Source organism: Mastigoproctus giganteus, chromosome 2, assembly GCF_048544385.1.
Source record: "Mastigoproctus giganteus isolate SK-2022 chromosome 2, ASM4854438v1, whole genome shotgun sequence".
In the NCBI taxonomy this organism is placed as follows: domain Eukaryota; kingdom Metazoa; phylum Arthropoda; class Arachnida; order Uropygi; family Thelyphonidae; genus Mastigoproctus; species Mastigoproctus giganteus.
The window spans coordinates 79,816,145-79,835,802 of record NC_143576.1 but is presented as its reverse complement, the minus strand read 5'-3'; the positions used below and the strand labels follow the sequence as shown (position 1 = coordinate 79,835,802).

The 19,658-nt window shown below is 42.1% G+C and overlaps 1 protein-coding gene across 1 annotated transcript in view; it reads left to right on the top strand.

Moving 5' to 3' along the window:
• The window catches only part of LOC150089359 (NBAS subunit of NRZ tethering complex-like), a 1,057,261-nt gene that overhangs the window by 829,605 nt on the left and 207,998 nt on the right, over positions 1-19,658 (top strand). Inside the window, exon 47 of the mRNA XM_090389247.1 lies at positions 11,102-11,200. Within this exon, the coding sequence (XP_090245373.1) occupies positions 11,102-11,200 (99 nt within the window). The remainder of the gene's footprint in view (positions 1-11,101; positions 11,201-19,658) is intronic.

Below are 19,658 nucleotides of genomic sequence, written 5' to 3'. Positions count from 1 at the left end.
GAAGTTTTGAAACAGTAATCTGACCGAGGAAAAGAAGAAAAGAAATCTTGCAGGTCATCCCATTTTGCATTCTTGTAATGCCAAACAATATGAGGTTGAGAATAGCCATGAGATAAAGGCTCCATTGGAGAAGAGACAATCACCAAGTTGTGATCTGAGGTGCCTAAATGACCACTCACTTCGACCGTGTACTTAGAAGGGTTGTTTGTGAGAAAAAGATCAAGCATGTTGGATGTATGGTTAGGATTGTCTGTTATTCTTGTAGGTAAATGAACAATCTGTGCAAGGTCATTAGTAATTGCAAAATCCTCAGCATCTCAACCAGCTGGGTCAGTGTGACTAGAAAATGGAAGCCAGCTGGAGTTGTGAACATTAAAATCACCAAGGAAAATTACCTCACTATTAGGAAAGTTGGACTGGAGAAAGCCAAATTGGAGTTGGGAGAACAGTAGTAGAGACAACAGATGAATTTGGCACAATGAGGTAGAGAGATTTTAAGCCAGAGACGATTGAAAAGAGGAGATTCCAAATTACCAAGTTTCTGGCAGGGAATATCGGAATGAACATATGCACAAGTACCACCTGTGAGGTGAAAGGAATCATACAGCGAATAATTTGGGCAACTGAGATGAGCAATGGTTCAATCAACTGATAACTGAGATTCCGTCAGTTATCAGTTGATTCTGGGGTTTGGCAGACTGCAAGTGGAAATGGACATCGTTGAGATTAGAATTCAGACCACGTATATTAGTAAAATGAACTTGGAAGCGTTTGGGAGATTTAGCTCTATTAGTTTAACAATTCATGGTGTATTCAATAGTAAGAAAATTGGGTGGGACATGCTGTATGAAGTAATGAAATTTTTGGATGTACACATGGTGTACACATGGTAAGAATATACCCAGCTCCTTGACATAATGTGGCCTCCACAATGCCTCGTACATACATACACACTACTCCGACTACCTCTACACTATCTGGCAGAGTAGAGGTAACAAAATTATATGCTAGCTGACCTGGAAGCCTCCTAAAGAGTTAACAATAGGTTCTGTCGGTGTACTAACTAGCGGCTGGCCTGCGAACACCGTTTTAGATCTGTACCCTCGAAATGTAAGGAAGATTGGATCTCGCAGTGATGTTCATCATAACTTCGAAAGTCATCAGTTATACTGCATGGTGGAAGAGATTTGGAAGGGTGGACCGGAACTTAGCTCTGGAGACTAAACATGGGTTCCACCACTTCAAGCCTCCAATAAGCAAACTGGTGGTATTGCAACGGTTGATGAGAGTCATCTACCACCTAGTATTGCCAGAGACGTGGTGTCACACAGATACAAGGAATGCAGAACTGAAATTTGGGGAGTACAGCGTGTACAGGAAGGATAGACTGGATCGGTAGGGAGAATGGGTTATGCTATTAGATAAGAAACACACAAGAAAGTGAAGGAAGTGAAGCCAGTCAACATCACTGGACAGTGCAGTGTCAAGTCAGTTTGGTGTGACATAAGCATTGGGAGATCAAAATTGAGAGTAGGAGTGTGTTATAGGCCTAATGACTCTGATGAGTATAAAAATTTTTTTTTTATATAAATAAATAAATTAAAATGAAGATAATAGTAATAAAGTATATGGGTGAAATTAACATGGGAACATTCTGTATAATTAGAAAATATCAGTGAACAAAAATTATACATGCAACGAACAGTTGTAATGGGATAAGGAATAGTCATTAAGAAAATATCTAAGGGCAAGACCATATTTCTCAGAAGTACGATGAACATTCGACTTACTGAGGGGAGGTCAGGTCAAATTCAGGGAAATTTAGATTAAATTCGGATACATAAGGACTGGTTTGGTGGCAAGTAAGTGGAGTTTTTCGGAGTTAGCAAATTGGGAAGCGGAGTTTTTCGGAGTTTGCAAGTTGGGAAGCAGTGAGTATGAATAGGCCACTTTAAAGTGAGTTTGGTCGAGGAGAATCTTGGATAAGAACAAGGAATCTGATGTGGAAGCTATTAAAGAAAGTTCCGGAAAATCAAGGAGCTGGTCCAAAAACTCGGAGAAATGAAAGTTATTGTAAGTACTGTTTCGTATTATTATTCCTAGCAATGCAAATAATCCAAAAAGGGGTAGGAAGGTCTTCTGAAATCCTAATTGTGATAAATTTGACTAGCCTAGGAGGTAACTGGATAAACAAGTTGGATGTCATAAAAGAACTATATATAATTCAATTTAGAAATGAGATATAGAACGGACTTGTTGTAATTGTCTATCCCAGTGGGGGAACATCTGTAATATATAAAAGTTTTCTTGTGATAAATTTTGTATGTATTTAAGTCAGTTTCCATAAATAAACATGCTAAATTTTTCATGTGTACTGTCAATTGTCTCACTAAATTTCTAGCTAAATAAATAAATTGCCTTGAATTTTGTTAAAGCAGTCAGAGGCCTAAGGATAACTTATAGTTACCAGATAAAATTAATGTAGGTGAAAAAAATGGTGTATAAATAAGTAACTAATTATTTATATATAATAGTACACGGAAGAAGGAGTGTACGCCTACAATTGACATGCTTATTAAGAAAGGAAGTATTACAAAGTCTTATAATGGTGGATTTTAATTTCCCAGATATGGACACGAATTTGTGGGTTGGTCACTCACACACTACAAAGCTTTTGTGGATTTATTGGATTATTGTTTTCTACATCAGCATGTTCGGGAAGCAACTAGAGGGAGTTATACTCATGACCTGATTATCAGTAGTGATTCTTCATGCATCAAGAATCTGAAGATAAAGGAACCACTAGCGAGGGACAGAAATACCTAGGTGTGTACCTCGACAATACCCTTCTTTTCTCCAAGAAGAACTGGCCCGAATTGCTGAGTCATTTCAACAAAGTACTCGGGAAATGGAGAAGCATGTGCGCCACAATTTCGCTGAGTGGAGAGTGCTTGTGGTCAATCATATGGCGGCAAGCATTCTCTGGCACGCCTTCAAAATTCTCACTCCCCTAGTTGACTTCCTCCACCAAATCCAGGCATCTGTCCAAAGCTTCCTTTGGAATAAAACCAACTGGATGTCCTGCTCCAAACTTAGCCAGCCACTTACTCACAGGGGTCAAGGGTTGGTCTCTCTTGATGACAAAATCACAGCATTTTGGATCACCTTTCTTTTTAAGACAGTGCAAACAAAATACCCACATTCCGACACTATGGATAAACTACTAGCAACCACTAGAGGACTATCTCTTTCAACAATATTGAGGATATGGCACCAGCACCACTCAAACTATCGCCATTTTATAAAGACGCACTGTACTGCTGGAAAAAGCTAAACCTTCACCATAATCTTGAGAGAACATCCCTTCCCGGAATACTTTCAGAACCGCTCTTCTACAATAAAAGAATAATAGACCCTGCAAATAATGATATTCTCTTCTTTCCTACGTGGAACTGGGCAGGAATAAGAACCATAGGCGACCTCCTAACACCAAGCCTTGAATGGAAAGGATCAGAAGATTTGCCCATTAAAACCATAAATGCAAAGCAGCAACAAGACATCTAAAATCAGTGATCACACAACCTCTTCCAGACATCACTACAACTAAAGGGATTGGAAATGTCACTGGATCCTCACCTACACCAACCTTCGTCATCACATCACCAGAAGACATAGTACCTCTGTCTCCTGCACCCTCCAAAAAAGTCTGTCAGCTAATCATGTCTCGCCAGACAACCACGATTTTCTCGTCATCTACCTGCCAAGCTGTCCCTGCACCTCTCTCCACTCACCACAAGCCACCAAGGCGCCTCTGTAGCCAGGTGGGAAGGAGCAGCAGTGCGTAGCACATGTTTCTTGATTAGACCGGGGTTCGAGCCCGTCACCACCAAATACGGAGGATGCGGAAAGGTCAGGAAATGACCACCGCATATCCTGGAGCAATATGGCCTTAGTTGCTAATGCTCCTAAAAACCAAATAACAACAACATAACAAGCCACCATCTAACTTTCAGTGGAACCTTCCATACAGGACGAAATGTTCCAAATCGGATGCAGACATCCAGTGGAGACTGTGGCGCAACATCCTTCCTATCCCAGTCAAGCTACAAATCTTCGGGTTAGTCTCCTCAAACTACTGCCTCTTCTGCGCCACTCCAGGTACCCTGGAACACACATACCTGGCATGCCCTGTGAACAAGGAACTCATCAAATACGCTTTAGATGCAGCAAAGCTTGCCTGCAAGCACGCCCACACTCCGGAGGACTACTAGTACCTATTTCACTCTGAGTAGACAGCACACATCACCTGCAACTTCCTATTCATTGCGGCCAAGGCCATCATTTACAATTTCTGCTTGAAGCACACGAGAAGCAGTGACGACGTGCTTCTTGTTGACACATTGGTGCAACATCTGAAGTGGGGCCTACGGAGTAAGTTGCAGAGCAGTCTTCTACTCAAATTCCACTGCAAAAGACCAGAAACTGTGGATCATCTTAACAGCGAATGGAACAGTGGCAGTCACCTGTTCACCATCACTGAACAGTCCATCGCCTTCAATTTGTGACACTTAATACGAGAATGATCCAATGCCAAGAAACTTTCTTAATTCCTGAAATTGAAATGCTGAAACGTTTGTACTTCATTCTAAAAAGTTTTCTTTATCTTTCCTTTTTTGCTTTTGTACATAGAATGTAAATAGTTGTTGTTGAAAATGTATCTACTGTTCATGTTTTAATAAATAAAAAAAACTATCTATCTATCTATCATGAGAATCCCTAGTCAAGACTTACATGTTTCGATTCCTCTTCGGAAGAACTTTCGAGTAATAATAAATTTGTGTGTCCAGAATTAGCGGAGTTTGACTTAGGTTAGATTTTTAATTTTTAACTTTAGCCATGGAAAGCTGGACATTCCAGTAACGGCTTATTCCACCCCCGCCCATCCCATCTATTGCCTCCAGCTATGGCCAGCGAAGGTCAAACAACCACAGCAACGGAACCTATTGCTACTGCCAGTAGTGACCAAGATATCGGAAGCCACATCCTGCGACACAGGTGAATACCTCAAGGTCCAAAAGGTCAGCAACTGTTAATACTTATGCTAATACCGTATCTAATGGATTATGCTTGACGACAGCAAAAACCCCTCTCTCGCGACCAACAATAGTACACATGTGGTCGAACAATGTTCTTACAAATGTAGCAACCGCTATTACTTCCCGGGAAAATGGAATAGTAATTTTCGCTACCAAGGAAAACACTCCCCTAGAACAGCACCTTACAGCGATCGCGGAGAAAGTACCACCGAAAAATATTACCCACGCATCCCGTATGGCGGGAACTGTGCAGGTGTATTTCAGCCACCCCTCATGGGTGCAAACTATCCTGCAAAATGGAATAGACATCGGTCTTCATCACCTAGAAGTGGCACCAATTGCCTTACCACCAACGAAAGTTACAATTTCAAACGTCCCACCTGAAATCCCTCATCAATTTCTGAGAGGGATTTTATCCAAATACGGATCAGTTACCGGGAAAATATGCACACTCTCTGCAGCAACCACGAAACCGGAATTTTCGCATATAAAAAGCTTCTGCAGGCAAGCACTTATGCACTTCGCCAACAATGACGCAGCAAACATCCCAAAACTCATCAACACCGATCTAAACGGAATAATTTACACCTTCTATACCTCCATTTCCTCACAATGTTTCTTCTGCCATGAAGAGGGACACATCAGGAAAAACTGCCCACATATCTCTAACTCTTCTGAAAGTAATACCGAAATTCAGGCAGCACCAACCTGGGTCAGGCCAGATGCACAAAGCGAGCTGAATGTTGGAGATAATGGGGATGCTGAAGAAACTGTCAAACAGTCAGATGTTTCCCACAACAAACTTTTCAGAAAAAGAAAATTCAAAGACCACAGAAGACCAGGACGCAATCTCTTCAGGAGACTGACCAACCAAAACAAGAGTTTTATCTCGGAATCAACCCCCAAGGCAGACCACGTCCAAAGCCACAAAACAGAAGAAGACAACACACACGGCGGCAGGAAAAGAGCAAACCGCTAACAAAAACAACAGGGGCGACGAAAATAAATACAGAACACCACAGAAGATAAACGGTCAGATCTCAAATAAGTCCATCATACCACCAAGTATGGAAATAAATAAACAGCTACAAGCCACTCACGATCCAAATGAAGAAGAACCTGAATTTCTGGGCCCTGAAGAAGAAGAGACCAACTGTGATTCTCACGATTCAACTGTTTCAGAAGACGAGGAAAATGAGTTTCCCTACACTAAAGGTCCTTTAACTGTGGAGAAACTATGATCCTTCCTACGGGAAGTACGCGGCTCCCCACAGAAGCCGGTGACAGCTCTGAAGTTCACCTCTAACATACCCGAGCTGATCTCACAACTTACGGGTCTGCGTTCCAAACTAAAAGGAAAGAAAGACAGAGCAGATGTGAATAGATCCAAACGCCTGTACTACTTGATTAACGGGCTTGAACAGCAATATCATCAATCAGGATGTTAACTGCCCCAAAACTTGCAAAACCCTTATCTTTATTCCTGCAGATAATGCTGACTCTTAGCATGCTATCACTTAATGCAACAGGATGCTCCTTTGCATTGCGCAATAAGCTGATCCTTCACCAGGTCCAACGACATCATGCCGACCTACTCTTCCTACAAGAAACAAATATTAAAACAGACACAAGGCCATCCTTGAAATGGACAGATTGGTCATATGTATTTCATCATTCTCCAACACAACAACATCATGGGGCAGGACTGAGTGTCGGCCTTCATCAAAAGTCTGCCTGCAAGCTCCATGTGATAGCAGAGATCGCTGGCTACGCAATTTACGCCCACCTGGATACACCCCAGAAGGAAACCCTGCACCTTTTTAACATCTACATGCCACAGCAAGACAGACTTGCTATTCAAATAACCAACTTCATACAAAGCCACATCTCTACTATAGATCAAGAATACATCATTCTTGCTGGCGACTTCAACTGCACTCTTGACCCAAAAATGGACAGAGCACGATGCACTGAGCACCGCACAACATTAATCAATAACCTGCAGGCCTTGATAAACAACAATGAACTGGTCGATGTATTTAGACACCAGCACCCAGAAGAAAAGTCCTACACCTGGAGATCAGCAAATACAGCATCTGAAAGACTACCTTACCAAGCCCGACTGGACAGATACTACATCCAAAAACACACCATCCCCCTGGTCAGAAGCATCACACATTTGCCATCTTATATCTCAGATCACTCCTTTATCTAATTACAGCTCTCTTTCTCACCCAATCACTACAAAAGTGGAGGTGCTTATTGGATGTTCAACAATAGCCTTCTTCAAGACAAGGAATACATTTCTAAGCTGCAAGACCTGATATCCAACCTTGCCCAATCCAAAGACAGATTGGAGCCCATGAACACGTGGTGGCCTAGATTTAAAAGTAAACTGAAATCATTCTCGCAAACCTACAGCCATCAGAAAAGTCAACAAAAGCGTAATAACCTCTATCAACTTGAGCAAAGGCTGAAAAATCTCCCATCTGTTAGTCAGACCTATCAGTCAACACTAGAAGCCATACAAACCCACTTAGAACACTCTGCAAAAGGCGCCCTGCTCAGATCAAGATACACCCACATAAATCTATCTGATGCCCCGACCAAATACTTTTTCTCATTAGAAAACAGACATCAGAAATCAACCACCATCACTGCCATTCAGCTGCAAAACAGAAAAATCACTGAAGACCCAGAGGAAATCTTCTCTGAAGTAACAAGATTTTATAGAGAAATTTACAGTTCTCAAGAAACCTCTACAAAGGCAACGGAGGAAATCCTTTCAGGACTTAAAAAAATCTCCCATACGGCCCAATGCAGTATGGAGAAACAAATCACCCTACAAGAACTAACAGCAGCATGCAAAGCCCTTTCAAAAATAAATCACCAGGTCTGGACTGACTGACTTCTGAATTCCTCCAAACGTTTTGGGATCAACTCGGAGTGCTACTCTTTGAAATGCTTGAAGAAGCTCAGTTCCATGGACTACCAGCTTCGGTCACCACCTCTGTCGCTCGACTGATTCCCAAGAAAGGAGATCGCACCAATTTACAAAACTGGCGCCAGATTTCCGTAATGAATACGGACTGTAAAATCATTTCCAAAGCCATCGCCAATAGATTAAAAGCCACTCTCCCTGATATCATCGATCACCAACAAACATGCTCTGTACCTGGAACATCGATTCACGACAATCTACATCTGATCCGAGACCTCCTCTCTACTGCAAACAGCCAAAGAGAATTCCTAGCACTAATTAGCCTTGACCAGAAAAAGGCATTCGATAGCGTAGAACACAGCTACCTATTTCAAACCTTGAAAGCCTTTGGATATGGACCTTACATCATCGGAACAATCCATCTGCTATACAGGGAAGCCAAATTCTGCCTGAAACTCAACAACCAGCTCACCTGCCACTTTCCGTATTCCAGAGGAATAAAACAAGGCTGCCCACTCTCTGGACAACTCTGTGCAATTGCCATAGAACCATTCCTTAATAAAATTGCCACCGGTATACAATCCCGATGAATGCTGCTACCAGAACCCCACCTAAATATAACCTACTCAGCATACGGAGATGACGTCACAATTGCAATACGACACGAGAGTGAATTTGAAGTCATTCAAAAGGCTCATGATCTTTATGCTCAAGCATCAGGCGCAAAACTCAACCACTGTAAGACCAGCGGCCTGTGGGCTGGCAACTGGAAAACTAGAACCGACTCCCCCATCCAAGGCACATGGTCCAGCGAGAGACAGAAATACCTAGGTGTGTACCTCGGCAATACCCTCCTTTTCTCCCAGAAGAACTGGCCCGAATTGCTGAGTCGTTTCAACAAAGTACTCGGGAGATGGAGAAGCGTGTGCGCCACATCTTCGCTGAGAGGGAGAATGCTTGTGGTCAATCATATGGCGGCAAGCGTTCTCTGGCACCTTCAAAATTCTCACTCCACCTGCTGACTTCCTCCACCAAATCCAGGCATCTGTCCGAAGCTTCCTTTGGAACAAAACCAACTGGATGTCCTACTCCAACCACTTACTCACGGGGTTCAAGGGTTGGTCTCTTTTGACGACAAAATCACAGCATTCCGGATCACCTTTCTTCTTAAGACGCTGCAAACAAAATATGCACATTCCAACATTACGGATAAACTACTAGCAACAGCCACTAGAGGACTATCCCTTTCAACAATATTGAGAATGGACATGGCACCGGTACCACTCAAACTACCGCCGTTTTATAAAGACGCACTATACTGCTGGAAAAAGCTAAACCTTCACCATAATCTTGAGAGAACATCCCTTCCCGCAATACTTTCAGAACCGCTCTTCTACAATAAAAGAATAATAGACCCTGCAATTGCGGGCGCCTCCGTAGCCAGGTGGGAAGGAGCAGCAGTGCGTAGCACACACTTCTTGATTAGACCGGGGTTCGAGCCCGTCACCACCAAATACGGAGGATGCGGAAAGGTCATTCAGGGAATGACCACCGCATATCCCGGAGCAATATGGCCTTAGTTGCTAATGCTCCTAAAAACCAAATAACAAACAACAACAACAACAACCCTGCAAATGATGATATTCTCTTCTTCCCTACGTGGAACTGGGCAGGAATAAGAACCATAGGCGACCTCCTCTTCTGATCCTTTCCCTTGAATGGAAAGGATCAGAAGATTTGCCCATTAAAACCATTAATGCAAAGCAGCAACACATACATCTAAAATCAGCGATCACACAAGCTCTTCCAGACATCACTAACAACTAAAGGGATTGGAAATGTCAGTGGATCCTCACTTACACCAACCTTCATCATCACATCACCAGAAGACACGGTACCTGTCTCCTGCAACCACAATTTTCCCATCATCCACCTGCCAAGCTGTCCCTGCACCCCTCTCCACTCACCACATGCCTCCATCAAACTTTCAGTGGAACCTTCCGTACAGGACGAAATGTTCCAAATCGGACGCAGACATCCAGTGGAGACTGTGGCACAACATCCTTCCCACCCCAGTCAAGCTACAAATCTTCGGGTTACGCTCCTCAAACTACTGCCTCTTCTGCGCCACCCCAGGTACCCTGGAACACATATACCTGGCATGCCCTGTGAACAAGGAACTTGTCAAATACGCTTTGGATGCAGCAAAGCTTGCCTGCAACCACACCCACACTCCGGAGGACTACTGGTACCTACTTCACTCTGAGCAGCCAGCACACACCACCTGCAACTTCCTATTCATTGCGGCCAAGGCTGTCATTTACAACTTCTACTTGAAGCACACAAGAAGCAGTGACGACGTGCCTCCTGTCAACACATCGGCGCATCATCTGAAGTGGAGCCTACGGAGGAAGTTGCAGAGCAGACTTCTACTCGAATTCCACAGCAAAAAACCAGAAACTGTAGATCATCTTACCAGCGAATGGAACAGTGGCGGTCACCTCTTCCCCATCACTGAACAGTCCATCACCTTCAACGTGTGACACTTAACATGAGAACGACCCAACCCCAAGAAACTGTTTTTTTTTCTTATTTCCTGAAATTAAAATATTGAAACCTTTGTATTTCTTTCTAAAAAGTTTTCTTTATCTTTCTTTTTTGCTTTGTACATAGAATGTAAATAGTTGTTGTTGAAAATGTATCTACTGTTCATGTTTTAATAAAAAAAAAAAAAAAAAAAAATCTATCTATCTATCTATCTATCTTTTTTATTACAACTTATTCATGCAACTCATTTGCCTTAATTTCTTTTATCATTCAAATTTCATACTGACATTAAGCAATTGCAAATCAATTGTACAATTTATCAATAAAGCAAGTGATCAATAATCTATAATTCTAAAATATGCAACAAAACTGGAGTTGTTTAAGAAACAATCACCACCTATATTGTTCATAAAGAAGTGCAGTTTTGTTGCCTATTTTTTAACTCTACTCTGAAGCTTTGAAATATTCAGATTTCAGAAAATCTTAAGCTAAAACTCCTTTTCCCATCCTCTTTTAGGAAGGTGGTTTCCTTCAAGCAAGCAGTGTATATTGCCAGTGGCTAAAGAAGTTTTTCTTTGAAGGAAGTGGAACAAAAAAGAAAGATCCTCAGACTAATGTATGACCACTTTTTAAACTATTGGTTTTATTTAATTAGTTAAAAAAAAAAAACTAATTTAATTATTATTTTTTTAAAATCAGTAGGTCCACTGTTTTAGTCACTGTTTTCCTCAAGAAATATGATAGAATTTTTCACACAATGTATTTTTTGTGGGAATAACATTTTATTCTGCATTGTAAAAAAAAGACTTATAAAAGCATTGTTGACAATGCTCTAGTTGCTCAGGTTTTAAGAGCTGATCAACACCCCCACAGATTGGAGCATATTCCTCTACTCTGATCCACAGCTAATCCTGCTACCAGCACAACCACATTCCACCCCAGGTGTTTTTCTCCTGATTGTGCTTTCAGAAAGTTAGCCCGTAGACTCCCAGGAGTTCACCAGCCATAGTGATATCAGCATCTACTCCAACTAAGTAAGCTAGCTGCAAAGGGGAGAAAAAAGTAGCCTTTTCATAATACTCTTATGTTGTAAACATAAATTGTTAAAAAAAAAAAAAAGTAGTAAACTTGGTTCATATTTACCTTAGATTTCTTTGAATTGCAAAAGTAGCCTTATTTTTCTTAGTTTATTGACACTGACGTTTAATGACACGTTGTCACAGATAGAAATTTACAGTTGAAAAGCAAGTATGATGTTTACATATGCATGATGAACATTATATGATTTCAGCTAATGAATTTAAATATATTATGATGACATCAACTGATTGCACACAATATTGAAGAAATGCAAATATAACTTAGATGCGTTTCTAAATAAATAAATCTGACTGATAGATTGAATGAACATTGTGTACACAATTAGTCACTCTTAAATGTGAAATGAGAATTGAAAATGTGTCACTCTTCTCATTTGCTATTATAAAAATGATTTTCTTTTGCCTTGAAATTCCTTAAAGCCTACAGTTTTTAAGCCTATAGAATATAAGAGATAAATATAAAAATTTCTGGTCAGTGCTTTGCTAAAGTGTCTATTGTCATTTTCAAATTTTTTTGGAAAGGCAAGAATTGTGCATGATGGTCCTAGAAGTTGATGGGCTAACAAACCCTCATGAGATATTGGAAATAGTCCAGCAATTGTTTGGATGGAAAGTCCAAGAAACTGCTTTACTATCAAGTTATGCATTTGCATTTTTAGGAATGATGCTTCATGCCGTGATATTCCCCAGAGTCATAAGACTAATAGTGAGGCTACTTTTGTATAAGCTCAAATAGATTTAGTTAGTAACTCTAAATGATCACGATAGGACACTAAAATTTTATTAAAATTTTTAAAATTCAGATTAGAGAAAAACTAAGACTGGCTAGCTAATGTGTTGCTAATGTGTTGCAATAAAGATCATTTTTATAGTCATAGCCTTGTAAGTAAGGCTTTTCATACTAGCCGACCGGGCTAGCCGAGTGGGTAAAGTACCTGCCCGGCAACCCAAAAGGTCGCGGGTTCGATTCCCGCCTCGGGCTTGGATCAAAGTACTACAAAAACCTTGGGAGGTGCAATATGGCCACAGAAGCCGATGCGCCAACAACTACCAAATCAATCAAGCTTTTCATACAAACTCTATGAGATACTATTCAAGGATTAGGCTTAATCAATGTCAAATGATCTAATGAGACTTGTGGCAGAGAAAAACAAAATGCATGGGATGTATATAAATTATCAGGCAACACAGAAGTCTATGGTAGATATAAGCTATTCTGTAATCAAGTCACTAAAAAGGTTAGACAAGCGAGGGCAGATTTTAAGAAATTTTTGGCAGTGAAGGTAAAGAAAAATACAAATAGACTTCGTTACTTATGTAAACTCTAGAAGAAAGGGGTTGAATCATGATGAATGACTTTGCCTCTACATTCACACATGAGGAACCCCTCGACGTGGGCACCTGTACATGGTGAGGGGACCTCCCAGTGACGCTGCTGGACTTCCAGACTAGCATCACTGGGATCCAACGCCCACAACCCAGGTTCCAGGCTTACATCAATGGAATCCGGCGTGTTTGCAGTGCGCTGCGACCCGTGGAAATTCGGAAAGGAGGATCCTGGTGGTTGAGAGGCCCAGCTTCAATACACTACTTTGGCCCCTGCTTCGACAAGACGGGTGGTCCTGGAAGGCCCGGCTAGGATCAATCGGCTAGTAGGCTTGCCTGCGAGGGTCAACCGTGTCAATGCCACGCCCCTACCCTCATGGTCCGAGGGACAGGATTCAGGCTGGCGGCGGTGCGGGTATAGTGTCTGGGTAGCCCTGGCGTTCCACTCCCGAGCGCATTTATTGCATGCCGGGTAGTGGGCGTCCCTTTGGGCTCCATGGTGGGTGGGGAGGCCGGGCACTGAACAATTTAAAAATCTTCATGAATCCTGATAAACATATTCCTTCAGGGGCCCCAACCCGGTCCCTATCTGAAAATATTGACGGAGAGGCAGATAGCATTATTGCTACAAAGAGGCAGCGAACCGAACTACCATCAGGGCCTGTCCCAAGATTCTTAATAATGCATTCCACCAACGAAACACCGATTGGTAAAATGTCACCCTTTTTTATACAAAAAGGGTTGGATGGGTTAGCAGGTACACCCAAGTCAGTTAAGAGGCTCCGTTCTGGGGATCTCTTGATTGAAACAAAAAATGACAGGCAGTCTGAACATCTACTCCGAGTAACATCAATCGGAGGAATACCCATAACAGTGACACCACACAGAACACTAAATTCATCGAGAGGTGTCATTTCGGAGTGGGACCTTCTCGACGCCACCGAGGAGGAAATCTGCTCCGAATTAAAACTACGGGGAGTTACTGCCGTCAAGAGAATCACTGCGCGAAGGGATGGAAAAATTGTTAAAACCAGGAGTGTTATCCTGACTTTTAACTCTCCCAAACCTCCTGATGAGATTAAAGCTGGCTACATCAACTGCCCAGTGCGTCCATATGTTCCAAACCCTTTACGGTGTTTTAAATGCCAGAAATATGGACATTCTCAAATGGCCTGCCGTGGAGTCCTTGCATGCGCTCGATGTTGTGCAAAGGACCACGAAACAACAGCATGTTCAGCCACGAAACCCACCTGCATTAACTGTGAAGGCGAACACCCGGCCTACTCGTGAGCATGCCAGAGGTGGAAAGAAGAAAAAGAAATTCAACGGCTGAAGGCAGAGCTAAACATATCGTACCAGGAGGCAAGGAAAGCAGTGAAACCTCTTAACATCAAAAAACCTACCTACGCCCAGAAGGTAGCAGGGAGGTGTTCGATTGGGACTCAGACGGACATGTCCGTCCCTCCAAAAGAATCATTTACTCCCATTGCACGTTATCTTTTAAGCTCCCAAAAACCTGCACAGAAGGACCAATCAGCTGCCACTCCTATATTGGTACCTCCTAATGCTCCACAAATAACAAAAGCAAATGCAAAAGAAAAGAAAAGAATAAGAAAGGTGAAATACCACCTAGTACCCAAGAAAACATGGATGTCGAGCAGAAGGAGATACAAGAAGACTCAGTTTTGGAGCTCTTTGCTGAGGAGGAAATGGACACTGGACAGCTTCCATACTTCCCCAGGAAGGAGAAGGCCAGATCTGAAAAAGGTAAGCCCTCAGCACCTCGGAAGCCGCCTGATGGACCCACCAAGCCAAAATAATGGCTAAATTCCTACAGTGGAACTGTCGTGGATTCCGGCAAAATACTGATGACATCAAGGCACTCCTGCAAAAGCACAAACCAGCTTGCTTTTGCATACAGGAGACTTATTTAAAGGCAAATTACGACCCCACTATGCATAACATTACCATCATTCGTAAGGATAGAATTGTGGATGGTCGTGCTCACGGAGGAGTCCCAATCCTCATCGGCAACCAGATCCCATTTCAGCCTTTGCAGCTTACAACTAGCATTGAGGCTGTAGCAGTTCGCCTTTCAGTGGGGTTCTTATTAACTGTCTGCTCTGTCTATTTGCCACCTGGGATAGACATCCCCCAGACAGACCTTAATGATGTTATCAAGCAATTGCCTTCCCCATGTTTAATTCTTGGGGATTTCAATGGACATAACACTCTGTGGGGTAGTACTAACACCAATGGAAGGGGACGAGTCAATGAAGGGTCATTGTCAGTAGAGCATATGCTCACTGACAATGACCTCTCCCTCTTAAATGTGGGAACAAACACCTTCTTCCACATGCCTATCCGTACATTCTCTGCCATTGATCTTTCTATCTGCTCCCCTTCTCTCCTTCCTTCACTTACTTGGGAGATAGAAGAAAATCCATATGGAAGCGATCACTTCCCCTTGATAACAACCCTAACTAGTGGTAGACCCTGTCTGCCATTTAGTTTACCGCGGTGGAAGATTGATCAGACTGACTGGAATGCCTTTCAATATCTGGCAAATTTTGACATTGCTACAGTCAGTCAGGAGCCAATCAATGAAGCAGTCATGTATGTCACAGAAACGATTGTCCAAGCAGCTGCAATTGCAATCCCAAAATCATCCAGCCGGTTCCCACTATTTCCTAAACCTTGGTGGAATTCAGAATGCACTACAGCAAAAAAAGCACAGAACAAAGCGTGGGGGATATTCCGCCGATATCCCACCACTGAAAATTTAATATCATTCAAACGTGCACGTGCAAAAGCACGTTATGTACGATGTACAGAGTACATCGTACATCGTACGTTATGTACGATGTACAGAGTACATCGTACATAACGTGCTTTTGCTTATGTACGATGTACAGAGCCAAAGGAAATCTTGGATTCGTTTTACATCTTCCATAACTCAGGCTGCTAGCTCAAAAGTAGTCTGGATAAGATCCGGAAAATGAAGGGAAAATATTCACCATGCCCTTCAATGATCCTCAAGCACAACGGATGTCCAATTGCAGATTGAACTGCAGTTGCAAATACTTTAGGGGAAACATTTGCAAAAATCTCTGCAATAACATCTTTTCCCGCAGAGTTTTTGGCCCTGAAAAAGAAAAGTGAGAAAAACCCACCGAACTTCTCTTCAATAGGGCTTGAAGTGTATAACAAGCCCTTTTTACAGGAAGAGTTAAATACAGCACTCTCTCTCACGCATGCAAGTGCCGTGGGGCCTGATGACATCCACTACGAAATGCTAAAACACCTCTCACCACAATCTAAGGATCACCTTTTAATTCTGTTTAACAGAATTTTTATTCGCAAACAATTTCCGGATTCCTGGCAAAGGGCTATTGTCCTTGCTTTCCCAAAGCCAGGAAAAGACCCTAGCAATCCAAGTAACTATTGTCCTATTGCTCTGACAAGCTATTTGTGCAAGGTCCTGGAAAGAATGGTTAATGCACGCCTCGTATGGTATTTAGAAACAAATGGTCTGCTTTCCAGGACACAGTGCGGCTTCCGAAGAAATCAATCCACTCTGGATCATTTAATCCGATTGGAAACGTCCATTCGTGATGCTTTTATTAAATCCGAGCATTTAGTAGCAGTTTTCTTTGATATTGAAAAAGCGTACGAAACAGCCTGGCGATATGGGATTTTAAAAGACCTCTATAACTTTGGTCTTAGAGGTAACCTTCCTGTTTTTATTAAAAACTTTCTTTCGAATCGCCAATTTCAAGTCCGTTTAGGATCCACCCTTTCTCGAGTTTTCTCTCAGGAAGAGGGAGTCCCACAAGGATCCGTTCTAAGTGTCACGCTTTTCGCAATCAAAATAAACTCTATCGCAGAACAACTTCCACCCACTGTAAACAATGCCCGCTATGTAGATGACTTTGCTATATTTTGTCATTCATGCAATATGAGGGTCATTGAAAGGCAACTGCAGAAAACCATTGACCATCTTACAGCTTGGTCTTTGGCTAATGGGTTCAGATTTTCATCACAGAAGACTGTTTGTGTACACTTCTGTCGAAAACGTAATCTTCATCCTGACCCAGAATTAAGGCTTGGGCAAAATAACATCCCAGTTGTAGCAGAATTCAAATTCCTTGGACTTATTTTCGACAAAAAGCTGACATTTTTACAACATATTCGTCAGCTGAGGACAAGATGTGTCAAAGGGCTTAACATCCTTCGTGCTCTTTCGTCAACTTCATGGGGTGCAGATCGTTCTACCCTTCTTCGTCTTTACCGAGCACTTGTCCATTCCAAACTCGACTATGGGTCTCAGGTTTATGGTTCTGCTAGAGATAATGCACTTCGGTGGTTAGACCCAATCCACCATAGAGCCATCCGGACAGCCACTGGAGCATTTCGCACATCTCCTGTCCAAAGCCTTTATGTTGAAGCAAATGAACCATCTCTGTCTCTTCGACGTAAGCAGTCGTCCTTACAGTACGCCTTCAAATTAAAATCCCTGCCCGATCATCCCACGTGGCCATCCGTTTTTGAGCCGCGCTGGGAAAACCTCTACAACACCCGTCGGACTGCCAACAAACCTTTTGGTATTCGCATTCAAGGGCTGCTGAATGAGCTGAACTTGACGGTAGACAATGTTGCCCAGTCATCAAGGCAATTCTTTCCACCCTTTCCACCCTGGCATGCTTATTTTCCAACTTGCGACTTCTCCCTTAAGATCTGGGAGAAGGCTACTACACCGCCATCTGTCTACCAGCAACTCTTTGCATCACATAGACAGCAGTATTCTGACTTTCTGCCAATCTATACAGATGGCTCAAAGTTAGAATGTCATGTGGGATCTGGTGTTGTGTTCCCTCACAAAACATTATCCTATAAGATCCCACAAGAAACTAGCATTTATACTGCAGAGTTGCATGCAATACAATCAGCCCTAGATCACATTAAAAATCGCGACTACCAGAGGTATATGATTTACTGTGATTCATTGAGCGTATTACAGGCACTAGTATCGGTGAGGTATAACCCTCATCCGATCCTGTCCAGGATCCGGAAGATTCTTTTTTCTCTTATGGAATTAGAATTTGATATTCACTTTTGCTGGATCCCAAGCCACATTGGGATCTGGGGAAATGAATCAGCTGATGCCGCTGCCAAATCAGCCATTTCCCTGGATAATCATTGCCTGTAGTCCCCTATACAGACTACAGGCAAATAGTACATTCTAAATTACTCTCCCAATGGCAAGATTCTTGGCACGGACAGGCCACAAATAAATTACATCGCATTAAGCCTGTAATTACGCAATGGCAGTCCAGTCTATGCAGGGTCCGAAGAGAGGAAGTTGTTCTTGCTCGGCTCCGCATAGGTCATAGTCATCTAACACATTCCTATTTGCTGAGGGCGGATGACCCACCTATGTGTGAGATGTGTAATGTTATTTTAACTGTCTGTCATCTTTTTATCGAATGTCCTGTTTTTATAGAAGCACGCCGCTTGTGTTTTACTGCTTTTAATAATTTGACTGAGCCATTTACACTCAGTCAAATAATAGGTGACAGAGACAATATGTCCGACGTTTTTAACTTTCTACAAATTATTAATTTTTATACAAGGATCTAAGTTTTTATACTTTTTATGCTTTTACTTGGTCTTTTTTAACATAATAATTAATTGTTTGACGTGGTAGCCTTGGCTACCAAAATGTTTAGTAGCATCTTAAATTTGACTTGGCGCATTATGGCCTTAGCTGCCAATGCACCATTAAAAACCAAACCAAACCAAACCAAACACATGAGGAATTCTCTATGGAAGAGGGCCAGAGGTTTTATTATTATTATTGACCATATGGTGCAAGGAAGTCTGAGGCTTATGCTGCACCAGCAAAAAAAAAAAAAAAAAAATTCTGAATTATCCAGAGAGAGAGAGAGAGAGAGAGAGAGAGAGAGAGAGAGAGAGAGAGAGAGAGAAAGTAAAAGGAAATTAACAAGAAACAGAAGAATAATAATATCCAGCTCAGGATCATGGACAGATCAGACTAAGAGGGAGCTGAATGATTTTATAATAACTGTGACTTAAGTGGAAAGGAAATTGTTGAAGTTAAACTTAAGAATTAGACCTAGGGTGGATAGGATCCATCTAATTATATTAAGAGAGGCAGCAAAGGAAGTAAGCAAACCCCTAGCCATAATTATGAGAGCATCCTTGGAGTCATGAGAGGTCCCCACAGAATGAAGAGGGATCCAAGGATGACACAAGTAATTGCAGACCTGTTAGTTTAACTTCTGTTCCAGGGAAGATAATGGAGTCACTGGTTAAAGAAGTAATGCAGGATTGTCTAGACAAGAGTGAAGTTATAGTTCAGATTCAGCATGGATTTGTTAAGAGGAAATCATGTCTTACCAATTTGACTTACTGGTTACAAAAAATAATTTTGATAACGTATACTTGGATTTCAGGAAAGCTTTTGATACTGTTGCACATTGGGAAACTGCTGTAGAAATTGGAGCAGGATGGCATCAAGGGCAAGTTGCTGCTATGGGATGATTCAGTGGGAGAAGACAGATAGTGGTAAAAAACGGACACAGCTCTTTGTGGAAATGGAGTCCCCCAGGGTTTAGTATTGGGCCC